The sequence below is a fragment of the Homalodisca vitripennis genome, chromosome 7, assembly GCF_021130785.1.
Source record: "Homalodisca vitripennis isolate AUS2020 chromosome 7, UT_GWSS_2.1, whole genome shotgun sequence".
NCBI lineage: Eukaryota > Metazoa > Arthropoda > Insecta > Hemiptera > Cicadellidae > Homalodisca > Homalodisca vitripennis.
This window is the reverse complement of record NC_060213.1, coordinates 65,856,188-65,870,328: the sequence shown is the minus strand read 5'-3', so window position 1 is coordinate 65,870,328 and position 14,141 is coordinate 65,856,188. Positions and strand designations below refer to the sequence as shown.

At 32.9% G+C, this 14,141-nt stretch overlaps 1 protein-coding gene across 1 annotated transcript in view; it reads right to left on the bottom strand.

Moving 5' to 3' along the window:
- The window catches only part of LOC124365945 (ubiquitin carboxyl-terminal hydrolase 5), a 42,702-nt gene extending 28,854 nt beyond the window's left edge, over window positions 1-13,848 (bottom strand). The window contains exons 1-4 of the mRNA XM_046822090.1: window positions 13,568-13,848; window positions 9,457-9,582; window positions 3,232-3,414; window positions 863-969 (exon numbers count right to left, since the gene is read on the bottom strand). Of these exons, the coding sequence (XP_046678046.1) occupies window positions 863-969; window positions 3,232-3,414; window positions 9,457-9,582; window positions 13,568-13,678 (527 nt within the window). The 5' untranslated portion in view covers window positions 13,679-13,848. The remainder of the gene's footprint in view (window positions 1-862; window positions 970-3,231; window positions 3,415-9,456; window positions 9,583-13,567) is intronic.
- Between the last annotated feature and the right edge of the window lie 293 nt (window positions 13,849-14,141).

Sequence of the window (14,141 nt, the reverse complement as noted above, 5' to 3'; positions counted from 1 at the left end):
CATTTGCTCATCTTCTTCATTCATTTCAATCATTACTAAGGACCTGACAAGTTCTTTTTTTAAATCGGGTCATATGTCTGAAAACTCTCAATAAAAAAGTCCCACAAATTTCAAACTTTCCTACTCAGTTTCCTCTTGATCCAACAATGAACTCCATTGATTTTGAGGTTAGAAAGCAACAAAGAGCAGAAATTTATAATGATCCGGGAAAAAGTTACCATCAGTTTGTACACTTTTATTACATTCTGTCGGGTCTTTCGATACTCCGTTGTATAAGTTCTATTCATCATAACAATCAATATTGTTATTGTTAATATCATAACAATAGTTAAATTATTTCATCAAAACTAATATCAAAAATAAAACGTATTATGGTATGCTCACCTCACTTGTCTGATTATAGAAAACAATCTGCAATAAATTTCAATAAAATCACATTTTCTTTACACTGGCAGTCTAAGAATATGGTATTTTTTGTTTTTAGTTTCATTACTGCGGAATTTCTTAAGAAAACTGAAATTCTTTTTACAATGAACATATTTATAAAAAATGTTATATTTAAATTTTAAAAAGCTAATTTTTACTATCTAAAGAGTTTCTTTGATCTTCGAAAAGTACTATTTAGAGAATTGTTAAAAGCTTAAACCACCAGTGACAATGATCTCCAGAAGGTAATAAATTTAGAAAATGATTGTAAGATATAATAAGCACCTTCATATTGTTGGAAATTGTCTTGCAAATTAAACTAAGGTCTACCATGGGTTACATTGAAATATCTCCTGACAGTTTCGTAAATCATTCATATATTACGTGAAATTTTTAAATGTTTTTATTAACTGTTTCAACAACAAATCACACTCACCTTGAAACTCGGCGAACCTCTCCATCCCAAGTCCCTGCCAACGCTTCCAATTCTGCAAGTTTAGTGGCAGACTCTGCGTCCAGTATACCTTGGACACTCTGTTGTACCTTCAAACAAATAATTCTTATTGTAATATTTTTATTTTTATTAACAATACACAAAAACCCAAATACATCAAAATGACTAATGCTGTATACAAGCAAACACCATTGATCATCATAATAATTCTATGATGTTACGAGATCAAGTTTTTGCAACCAAACACTGGACTGCTCAATTGCAGCACCTTGGCCAGGAAGCAATTAAAAATGTCAAAACCCATAACAGAAACAGGGATAAAAACATTTGTTTCTGAATTGAAAGCAATAAACAAAATTCTATTAACACCTAGCAAACAATGAGCATGACTGATAAATTTTGGAAGAATGTCTCCCAAAAAACAATTTCTAACTACTGTACAAAAAACAATGCTGGTTTTACAAGAACACACAGCTGGAGGTACACAAAAATCTGGAGTTAAAAAAAGAACAAACCAGACTGGAATAATACTTCAAACCCTTCACCCTCAGATTTTATCTTATGTAATTGTCACTCAGTTCACAGCCACCCACAATGGGTGCCCATTGCTATTCTTTGTGTCAGGTTGGAGGTTTATGAACACATCCTCTCCCTCAGCTCGCCTGGCCACACATAATTGCCGTCACTGTTTTCCTGTTTAGCTCATCAGACCACTGAGTGGCTCATTTCATTGCACAGTTATAAAATTTAATTCTTATCCACTTGTGGCTAGAAAGTGCTACAATCTCTTGGCCAAATAAAAATCTAAATTAACATTTCTCTATTTGCAGCACAAACTATAACAAACATTGTTTATAGTTGGTTTTTATCTGAGAGTTAATGCCACTGTAGCTATTATAGTGTACCCTATTAATTTATTAAAATACTAGTGCATTTGGTGGAGAAAACTCTAATAATATGGAAACAAGTGTATATTCTGTTGATATCAGAGACGTAATTGTGTATTTATTTTAGAAATACTTTTAATACAAGTAAAATGAATGACTTACTACTTGGTACATTTAAAACACAATAATAAATATAAATAATCAATTGAAAAAGGTTTTAAGCGTAAAGCTAGTGAATACTTGGTACATTTAAAACACAATAATAAATATAAATAATCAATTGAAAAAGGTTTTAAGCGTAAAGCTAGTGAAGTTTCTAAGTGTATGAGTATTGCATTTAAATCTCAATCATTTAAAGAGACAAAGGTCAAATATTGAAATTTAAAAATTATTCAAAATTACGGACATAGTGGTGACGCAAAACCCTGCTGACCATTAGCTGAGGGGACAACTCTACTTGTAACTTCACCTGACCTGAGTGAGAGATCAGTTTGAGCCACACTTAAGGGCCTGCCGAGTGCAAGGGGTTAATGAACGCAATGAGGAACCAGTAACATTCCAGGAATTTGTCAATTGAGATGTTGCATCAGCCTGAAAAACTGCATTTTAACGAATAAAGATATTCCATATCTGTATCAAAAACAGAAGAGCAAAGTAGAGATGAGGAAGAGAACGGGGATGAAGAACCTAATCGTGATGGCCAAATCGTGAATCGAGAAAGCAAAAAGAAGAACAAAAAAGTGCAATTCTTAAGAATATTCTTTGAGAAATACATTGATATTCTAAATTATGCACTGAAGACAGATTCTCTACAATCATGACTGTCAATTAGACGACTTTCAAGCGATGCTCATTTAAAAAGTCTAAAATAGAAGTGCAACCTGTTATACCGTTTTCCCACTGATAAAACCCATACAGATGTTGTAAGCAGGAAACTTTATGAGCAAACTCCAGGTTTTGATCATTTTGCTCCCTGCTTGTGCAAACGTACTTTTTAAGTGGATGAGCATGCATATGTATTGACAAATTTCATTGAAAAAAAAGTCTGTTGGAATTGTAATAAAAGTTGTAACATATAAAATAGTTGGAATCTTGTAATTTTTTATAAATATATATGAATTCTTAGAACAAGAAACCAGAAGATAATAATAAAAGTTATATTTTTCAGTATATAACGTCTTCAAGGACTAAAAATAATAATATATAAGGCTGTAACAAAAATTTTAACACAGAAAAATATAATTAAAGTACTAAGAAGGTCAAATTTGTTAGAATTATTAACATCTTGTTTAATTTTTCAAGATAAACTATAATGACTAAATAATCTTAAATTCAATCCACTTGGAAATTTAGATTTCGTAACTAGTTCATGGGCTTGTTCCAAGGATCTTGAGTTGTTAACACTTACATTTTGCAATATTGTTCTGATTTGTTTGACTAATTATGTTGACGATTAATACATACCACCAAAGGCAAGTTATTATTAGGCCACTCTAGTGTAAGGAACTTGGGCACGATGACGAGGCTGTAAGTCTCTTTAGTCTCAAACTGGCGGCCAACATCAGCGTTGAAGCCCCCCTCAACTCCAATAGCAAGACGAGTCACCTTCTTCTCAGGCCCATCACCCGCTACTGTCGTTGGCTTCACCTAGACAAGAAAGTAATCTATATATATAAAAGAAAGTCGTGTTAGTTACACTATTTATAAGTCAAGAACGGCTGAACTGATTTGGCTGAAAATTGGTAGGGAGGTAGCTAAGAACTGGGAGAAGGACATAGGATACTTTTTATCCCGTTCCCGATTCAGGATTCCGCCCCACTGGTCTCTAAAAGTTACAAAAATACCCGTAAGAAATGCATTGCAGAAGACATATGTTATTAAGTAAAAGAGCCTTTTCAAATTTAATCAGCTGTTCTTTGTAAACATATCGCCGGTCACAACACATAAGGGCGTAAGTGGAAAAATTGTGATTTTGAGATTTTACCACTAGAAGGGTTCTTAGATAGGGTACTATCATGTCTCAAATTGGCGTAACTCAATTCCCAACGGTTTATGAGATACACGTGAGGCGTAAGTGATTTCGTCTAATATCATCACAAGTCAAACAGGCGTAAGTGCACTTATGCCCTTTTTAGATTTGATAATCTTCCCCAACAGTACTGTAGGTATACACACACTATACAGGCGTAAGTGAGTGATTGAGTTTGTTTTGTTTCGGATTGTTGCGGTTAGGTTTATACAATAATCAGCTAGAATAATGGAAGAAGATCAATCTGATATAGACGACAGTTTGCCTTTAGCTGAAATCCAATAACAACTTAGAAATAGTGAAATTGATACACATCAGAATCTGACAGTGACACACCAATTATTTTTAAAGACGATACATTCAGCAACCCAACGTTCTTTGCAAAGTGCTAAATAAAGAGCTGTAAATATGAAGGCTCTAGAACTAGTAAGTGCAATCTCTTAGTTTGTAAGGATCATTTTAATATTGATCAGTGTGATCACCAATCATTGACGGACATAGAAAGTGAAGATGAAATTATTCCCAAGAAAAAAGTAACACAAAAAAAATAAAAGGAAAAAGTCTATAAATTATAAACCAATAGGAGTTAAAAAAGTAATTATAGACGAAACAAATTGTCCTGAAAAAAAAACATGTTAATGACCAAACAAATTCAAATGATGAAACTAATGTCGCATCTTGTGAGTATAGTAAATGCAATGGTGAAGTATTTGCAGCTTGCCATAGATGTTTATGTCTATTGTGTTTTCCTCATTTTGAAAATTATGACAATTGCAGTAATCACAATAAAAATGATGAAAGAGAAGTCCCTGAAGACTTCCCTTTGGATGGGTCCCTACGAGAAGAGCCACAACCAAAAGTAAAACGTATAAACCAACAGAAACTAAAAAAAGTTCAGAAATTCAGGCCAAGGTTATGTTCAACACCATTCTTACAATTTAGTCCCTCCTCGAGTTATGAAAGAAAAATGCAAAAGCGATGCTTGTAAACGGGCAAATAAAATGTGTAATACGTTTACAGAAGAAGACAGACTTGAGATTTTTAACGTTTACTATGGTTTGGAAAGTTTTACTTTACAAAGGGAGTACATAGCAAAACATACAAGTGTAGAAGAAAAAAATAAGACTGTTACAAAAAATGTTACTTCTAGAAGGCAAAATACTGTGAACTACTTTTTTTCCACGCAATGGGACACTAGAACTTGTCTGTAAAGTGTTTTTCCTGAATACACTTGGAGTGAGTGAAAAAACTGCCTGGACTACTTTTACAAAACTACAGTCTACTGGTGTATTAGAGCCAGAAAAAAGGGGAGGTCGACATACATCAATGATGGAAAATGATAAAGAGCAAACAGAACTTATAGTGAGCCATATCAATAAATTTGACCGAGTAGAATCGCATTATGTGAGAGCGGAAACTAGTAGGGAGTACCTTCACAAGAACTTAAATTTAGCTAGGATGTACAGGATGTGCAGAAAATGAGGGTAGAAACGTACCAAGCATGGTCAAATATAGTAATGGGTTTCATAAACTTAACTTAAGTTTTCATCGCCCAAAGAAAGACAAATGCAGCTTATGCTCAATGTATAGAGAAGGTGACAGTGTAGTGAAAGAAAAGCTAGAAAAACAATATCAACAACATATTAACGAGAAGCAAAGAGTGAGACAAATAAAGGATGACTGCAAACAAGAGTCATTCAGTAGCTGTTTTCGATTTACAGCAAGTTATTTATCCCAAAGTAATGAAGGAGCCATATTTTACAAAAGGCACTTGGCTATTTATAATTTTACAATTTACACCCTTGAGAACAAACGTTGTTGTTGTTTTACATGGCATGAGGCTATTAGTAAACGTGGATTAGCAGAAATTTCCTCTTGTCTGTTCAAGTATTTAGAAACCTGTTCCCAACACGGCATTAAAAAATTGTCTCTGTTTTCCTATGGGTGTTTTGGACAGAACAAAAACACAATAGTTGTAGCAATGCTCCTCTATGTAGTTGTCAAGACAAATATTGAAGAGGTAACTCTCAGATTTTTTTAAACCAATCATGGGCAAATTGAGGGTGATTCAGCCCATAGTGCAATTGGTTATGCCATAAAACATGCTGGAGACTTATTCGTGCCTTCACAATTAGTACCAGTGATGAAGCTGGCGAGATCTAATAACCCATACAATGTAATTCAAATGGAGAGTAGTGACTTTTTAGACTTTAAAACTTTTTCAAAGGACTTACAAATCCTGCAGGTAAGAAAGGACAATCAAGACGGATCTTCGATAAATTGGACTGAAGTAGTTGAAATTGGAGTAAATAAAACTAAACCAAATGAGATATTTTTTAAAACTTCACACTTACAAGAATCTCAATGATCCATAACACTGAAAAGACTAAATGAAGATCCTTTTGAAAAACCTCTTGGTCAACTCAACAAAGTACAGCCTAAGATTTCGGCTGATAAATTTAAAGACTCGATGTCCCTATGTGAAGGTGACACTCCTGTAATTAGGAATTCTGAATTTGTTAACTTTTACAAGTCTTTACCTCATTCCTAAAGCGTAGATTAATTAAATTGACTATGATTCAAAAAGTTTGTTCAAAGTTTTGAATATTGTGTTCTTCTTTTAGAGATGTGTTAGTTTTTATAAGCCCTAACATCATTTTATAAAAAAAGTTTATATTCTGTACCTTGGGTGGTCAGTGACACATATACTAGTTAAGGATTTTTACTTTTAAACAAGTTTTATACTTAACTTTCTACTTTAAATTAATTTTTATAATCTCTATATTTTATACATTAACATGTCAACTATTACTGACAGTGATTCCACGTATTTTATACAAGTTTTTAATAATTTTTATTTACTTTTGAAATGTTTGAAATTAAAATTTGAACTTAAATCTCAAAAATGTGTTATTACAACCTTGGGCGTAAGTATAAAACTCTATGAATATTTAAAACACAAAAGGGCGTAAGTGGAACACATTTTTTAAAATTGTTTATATAATATTATTAAAGCCGTATATTGATTAAATTATATCAGGATATGAATCTTTATTCTTTAAACTAAAAGAAAACGTTATTTGGACTCATCTAACTAATTAATAAGTATGCATACTGAGAGCTTTCAAAAAACGCGTTCCGTATTTCTGCTCTCCTGAAAAGTTGGGAAAAACACTTACGCCCCTATGTGTTGTGACCGGCAATATATAATGCGACAAAAGAAATATATGTTTATATAATTTAATTAATATTTTAAATTTCTTTACACTTATAGTTTGAAAGCATAGAGTAAGCTTAAGAGAAACAGCAAATTTTGTTTCAACTGTTTCTGCAATCACTGTTAAACATAGACTTTACTATCCAGATAATACAATTCAAATTTGACGTAAAAATTCACCTTTAACTTCAATATTTATCTAATATAAACCATGCTCATGCTTGATCAGAAGAGCAATGCAGATATCAAAATTACTATCTTACGTTGGCTACAAATATAAAGAATGTTATAAAACCAACCTGAGTTGTTTTTTTTGACAGAAGTATGGTTCTCAAAACTCTGTGTATTCTCTCGATCGAGACAACAAAGCAAGCTCAATCATGGCATCGGAGATATAACTAATTTGATCCAGAAGTGATACACGCGCAAAGCTTAAAATAAAAACCATACGCAATTTCGCAACATCTGAAGCTCATAATCATTAGACTGTAATAATAAGTACCTAAAATATGCCTATTTTCGTTTCAAAATTACATTGAGCGCCATCATTTATTACATTGTATGTGCGCTAATGAATTCCTACTTTTTGACTCCTGTCCACGATGGTCTAATATAGTTCAATTGTATACAAAAATCATAGAATATTGGAGAAAAATTCCAGTTATTTCACAGGTGCATATTGAGACTGTTTTAAAATTTAAATCTTAAATAGATCATGAGCTTGGAGTATCTTTTAGTGACTATCATTTATTTCAGAAGGGTAATAACGACGTTCAAAAGAAATATGCTTCCTATGTCCCAATTTTTCTGTAGGAAATCGTGTGCGAAGCCGTGGGTATTTGGTATTTTATTGAAAATGAAGAGTTTTCGTTATAAAATACTACGAATTTATTGACGAACTAGCTGTTACCCGCAGCCAATCGCGCATAATTGCTTTTACTAAGTAATATAAGGACTTAGGTTCTTAAGATTTGCGTGCGAAGCCGTGGGTAACAGCTAGTGTTAGGTAAAATAAAGTTGTTCAATGTTAATGTACTTCTAGTACTAAATAGACTAATAAGTAATCCATAGAGCTTTAGAAAATTTCTTTTAGATGTACAAATTTATGATTTAAATAATAACAGATTTTTACAATTTGAAATTGTTAGAGTAGCTTTTAGTAATTTATAAAGATTGGAGTAATACAATTCTTGAATTGTACGAAAACGAACTGTTTTTACAAATACATTTATTTTAATTATGTTATGTTAACGTTGCATTGTTTAGTTATTAAACATTATACCAAGTTTATGAAAATGCGATAAGATTTACTTGACATAATTTAGAATTTATTTAATAAACTCAGTATTGCATTGATGCTAATTTATTTAAACAATGTAATGTAACATTCAGAGACTAAGTGATCAAATTTGGAACAACTGTCATCATCACATGTTAAAAAAAATCTAAAAACATACATATAAATAACACAACCATTACATACTACACACTTATTACATACTATTTAAATACAAGTTGTAAATTTATACATCCAACAATAAATAGTTCACCTCACTAGTTAAAAAAATATCATTTTTGTTTAAGAAATATAATTGATTGTAGAAAAATAATACTTTAGCAGATCCAAAATAGTAAAAAGTGGTGTACTAAGATGCTTGTTAGAGCAGATGCGTTGTCACAGCTGACAATATGGAAGAACAAATGTTGGAGTTATCTTTTTGATTACCAAATCCACAAACAAAATACACTGAACCAGATTTTAAGTTATTGTGAATAACTTAATGACCAATTCAGTTTATCATCATTAATATTCAAGTGGGTAATTTACACTTACTGTTTTAAAATGTTCATCAATTCAGGGACCAACAAAAATTCAAAAGGAAATTCCTCTACTAAAATTACATTTCTCACACTTTCAAAGTAGAAAACGGTTTGTCCCTTTTAGTTTTTTTCCCAATTTCCCACTTAGCACTGCAAACTACTTTCACCATTACAGTCACTATGTTTCCAACATTTATATAAAACAAAAAGCAAGAAACTGCTTTAAATTTAGAGCAATTTAGATGCTCTACACCTAGTGGAATAAATGTTTGCTCTGCCCCGCGCATCACATCAAGAAACAAAAGTGAAAACTTTTGAGCACTCCTCATTCTGGTAGATTACTCTAATCTAATTTCGAATACCAAATGCATCCTCTTTGCCATCCAAAGCCGACCTGAACACCTGTATAACACATTATGTTATCTAATGGTCTCAACTATCCTCGAAATCAACTTAAGAGCACAAATAAATTTGTAGCCTACTACAGAAATACACCACAAATTAATAACATCCTTACAATTTCTTTCTTCTTAACATATATGTGTGAACCTTGGTTTTATTTTACATACACATTTCCTCCACCTTTCTGAAGTGTAATGAAAGGAAAACTGTCACTACAAACCTCGGTTTTCTCTCTGCGAATGTGCAGGAATACAGGGTTTCCTGTTCTTGAAAAACTTCTTTCCACATGTTCCCGGCCAAATCCAAGAAATGTTTTTAGACAAACATACAGGCCAGTCTCACTTTCCTGCAAATAACAACATTACTAGTGTTGCAATATTTTGACTTAACATATGACATACACCTAGAGCTGCATTTACAACTTGTTATGTAGAGCACATCAATATTTATATTCAAATCAGCCGAAAACCGAAACATACAGATGAACTCACTTTGGCCTTTTGACCTCAATATCAATAGGGTTCTACATTGGACCAAGAGGAACAAACTTCCCAAGTATCAAGTCTCTAGAATATTTTAAAAAGATTTAGCCTCTTGCACGGGCAGACAGGCAGACATTCTACCCTTTGACCTTTTGATCCCAAAATCATTGGAACAGTTTTTCTTACCAGGAACCTAAAATTACTATATTAGAAAGAAGAGACTTTATTTGACTTACTGTGAAAATTACATGTCTTTATGACAATTGGTTCTTGTTTTCTTCCTCCCAAAAAAAAGCAATGTCAGTGACAAGTAGGCCACTCTGTCTCTACTTCTTATTACGCGATATAAGCAGGTTTAGATTAGGTTATTCTAACTGTGTTTCTAGTAGTACCAAAGTTAAAGATAACCTTTACGAGCGCTCACGTGATCTGAGCTTGTATTTTGTTGCTAACTCGAGGGATATTTTTCTTTTTTCGCCAGAAGTGTGTATGCCACCGAAGCCCGCACTGATAGCTAGATCGGTCAACGTGATCTGGCGCCGGAAATATTGGACATTCTGGGACGTGATCTGGGGTCAGGGTACTGATCATAAATTCCTCTACGTATATATGTATAGCCCCTGATTATAAATCCTTCTGAGGATCAAGGCTATACACTTAATTATGAACTCAAAAGGATTCATAACCAAGGGTATAGGCTATTAATAAATAGTAGATAGGGACAGAGTTGCATATTTCTCGCCGACATTGTTTCCTTTTGGGAGGCAGAAAACAAGAACCTATGTCATGACATGTAATTTTCACAAAGTTAAATAAAGTGTTCTTTCTAATAATATAGTTTTTGTAGGTACTCAATAACAAAAATTGTTAAGAAAAATATTGGCCTTCGGATAATACCAAAGTACCGTTTTTCTTGTACCAAAAGGAACTAATGTTTCAATTCTCTAGGACTTTTCTATCAAGAGTTATCAACAGATAGAGAAGCGGGCAGATGGATGGAGGACAAGATATCAATAAGGCTCTGATGAGTCCTTAATAAAGGGTGTGTTGATGAGATTTAATATTTTTATCTTTTAAATACTACTTTAACGTAACTTCTTCTTCTCTGGATAAATGTCTCCCATTATGGGTACAGAAGACAATTATTTTATTTAACTATATTTGTTCAGACTTTTTGATATTGTAATTAGTAGCCCCTATTTTGAATGCAATGTTGTTTAAATTTCTTTTCTCTAGCCAAATGGATTACATATTACATCGTCTCTTCCATCCATGGCCATCAAAGGGACTACAGTATAATAAGCGGCCACCAACACAATTGGATGATGATTATCAATTTTGAATATTGATACTATCGAATATATTTGAAGTGATTGCATTGCCAATCATCTTGCAGAATATATATAGAAATTGTGATCATCGTTCAAAATGTATTCAAAAATAACATGTTTGGAAATAAATTCAAAATTAAAATTATGTGTTTCGTTATTGCCTAATGGCCAAGAACAGTGACGTACATTTCCTCTTTGTTTCACAAGCAGTCACGTTTATCCTTGAAAATAAATAAGGTAAGTAAATGTAGTTGTTTCGTTGTAATTATAGGGTAGATTTTAATAAGCAGCCTACACTCTTTATTCGGTTGTTTTTATCGAATGGTGTGATTGTTTCTATCCGAACGAATAATTCAACATTACAATTTATTTTAAGAAAACATATGAGTCCTAAGTTACAGTCATTTGTCATGTAAACAATAAACAGCAAGAAGTAACTAATTTCTTGAGAATTTGAATATGACGAATATGAGGAATTATTTTATACATTTCTAGATATACATGTGGTTGTTCACTGCTATCCGCACAATCTATAAATATTGTAGCGTATTTCTGATGTATAGGTCTAGGCCATAGTTGGATTTGTTGTTTTGTGGAATAATTTTATTGTTAAATAAATGTAATTAAAAATTGTAATATATTATTAATGTTGTTAGAGTATTATAATTCGGTAATTGTCACATTAATGGCCGGAGGGGCAAAATACGAGTTTCACATTATTAACTTATTGGAATCGTCCTACAGAACAAAACAATATAAGGTTTGACGGGGTAGAAATGAGAAATAACGAAGTTCTAGAACATAAAAAATGAAACAACTGTTCATGCGCGGAGCAATATTTCCATGTTTTACATCCATGTGGGGCGTCACGTGACCTTTTGTGACCGTGATTCAACCTCGTGATGACGTCATTGGATGCGGCGCCATCTTTGCAAACGTAAATGAAAAATAACACTGAAATGAGCAGAATTTTGATCCAAATGAACAATGTTTTTCTTAATTTCGAGCTACAGAGTAATTAGTTGTTTCGAGTTGAGACGAGTGCCTACGGCCATCACCTTTGGTGCTGCCCCACACTGAGGTCAACGAAAGAAAAACATCCCTCGAGATAGTACCTATCAGTAAAATTTCTGGAGGGGCACCTCCAACAACGCGACCGCACGACGAACAAATACACTCATTAAAAATTCTATGTTCTATTAAAAAGTAAATAATCTCGTTCCGATCGAAACGTAAACTCTCAACATGCCCGACAAAACACTCCGACACACCAATTCACTACGATTGGTCAAACTAGTGGATGGTTGATCCATGATTGTCACGCACTCACTAGATCCAAACTACAGTACACAATATCTAGTGAAGTACTGACTTCTGCCCCAGAGCAATAATTCCATAACATTCAATAATCATCATCCAATTGTGTTAATAGCCACTTATATACTGCAGCCATCAAAAAGGTGTGAGACAGGCCAATTGTGATAACTTTTTACATTTAGGAAGGGTACAATAAGTGGACCCGGTTTTTATATCGAAATTGGCAAAAGATATTACTTAAAATCATAACCATTGATATAATCAATCAATACTGATTAATTATTTTGAACTATTAACTTAAATAATCTATATCAACAGCTGTAAACACTTTCAAATAACACATGTAGTGAAATATTTCAATTTTACATAAGTAATTTTAATTATTAAAATGACAGTCAATTTTAGAAAACTACACGATATTGCTTTATTAGGATAAGACATGTTTTTTGTGGCTTCAACATGTTGGACTCGTACCGAAAAAACCAATTACTGTATGTGAAATTTGTGGGAAACAAACAACTGTAAGTTAAATGTGAGAGGAGCAAATATGGTCGTCTTCAGTTTTCCTAAATTTGGTTATAATAATTTGTTTGATCACTGTATATATTAAATTCATATTTTAATTTAAAACATGATTGTTATTGAGGACTAGGCTATAGATACTTTTAGGCCTATATCGATTTATAGTCTAGTATTTGAGATGCGAATATTAGGTATCGATGACTGCATTCTTCAATATAAAAAACCGGGTCCGCTTATCGTCCCCTACCCTTACATTTAATTAACAACAAAGAATAATGATAGGCCTAAGACAATTACACAATTTAGTATACAAGTATATTTGATAGTATCATTAATTTCACCTTACTAAACCTCTTATAATAGTGTTGGCAATCAGGTTATGTCAGAAAGATTACCACCACATCAAGAGTACTAATTAAACAATACTGTGTCTCGTTTCCTAGCCAAATTGTGTCACACTATAGAATATAGAAGTAGGTATTCAATAACTATGCCACATAGAGTATCTAGCCTGGGTTCAACCCTTTGTACTAGGGCTGTTAACAAAACAATATTTTACTGTCACCAAGTAATAGTCTATTTTATCATTATAAAACTTCATTTTAAAGAAATGTGTTATCATGCATACTAATGTACGAAACAATAATGGAAACAAAACTAATTATAATTTAAAACTTACCGGTGTGTCAAAAGAGAACACACACTCTTCTTTGTAAATTTTATCACCATCATGGGGAATTAATATTCCCTCTAAATGTTGATTTAAATTGCTTAAAAAAAGGTCGTCCATCGAGCTGCAACAAAATTCTTTGCGTTTCAGTTTGGTGGATATAATGTTTGTATACGAAGTACGAAGTTAACCTAAAATACCTTGTTAATTTTTTCAATCACTAAAAACCTCGAATCATCGGACGGATTCCGGATTGCTTCGTTCGATCACGCTTCTTCGTGAACAGTGTGACCACCAACTCGGCGCTAAAATAAAGATTCCAGAATAAAGCCTTTAGTTCCAAGGTGTGCCAAGTTGTTGTTTACAGAAACTTAGTACACAATGGTTGCAACCATAAAGTCAAAAGATAGTTTTTATTTCCCCTCTGATTTGCAGTTCCTAACAGTAAAGCAGTATCTCTGTTGAGAGACTATTGTTTAGCTGCTTACTGTTGTTAGCAAACTTCATGATGCTAGTTGTGAAGGAGCTTTGATGGACACAGTGTTGTGATGTTTCTTACTGGCCTAACATTACTACCTAGTAA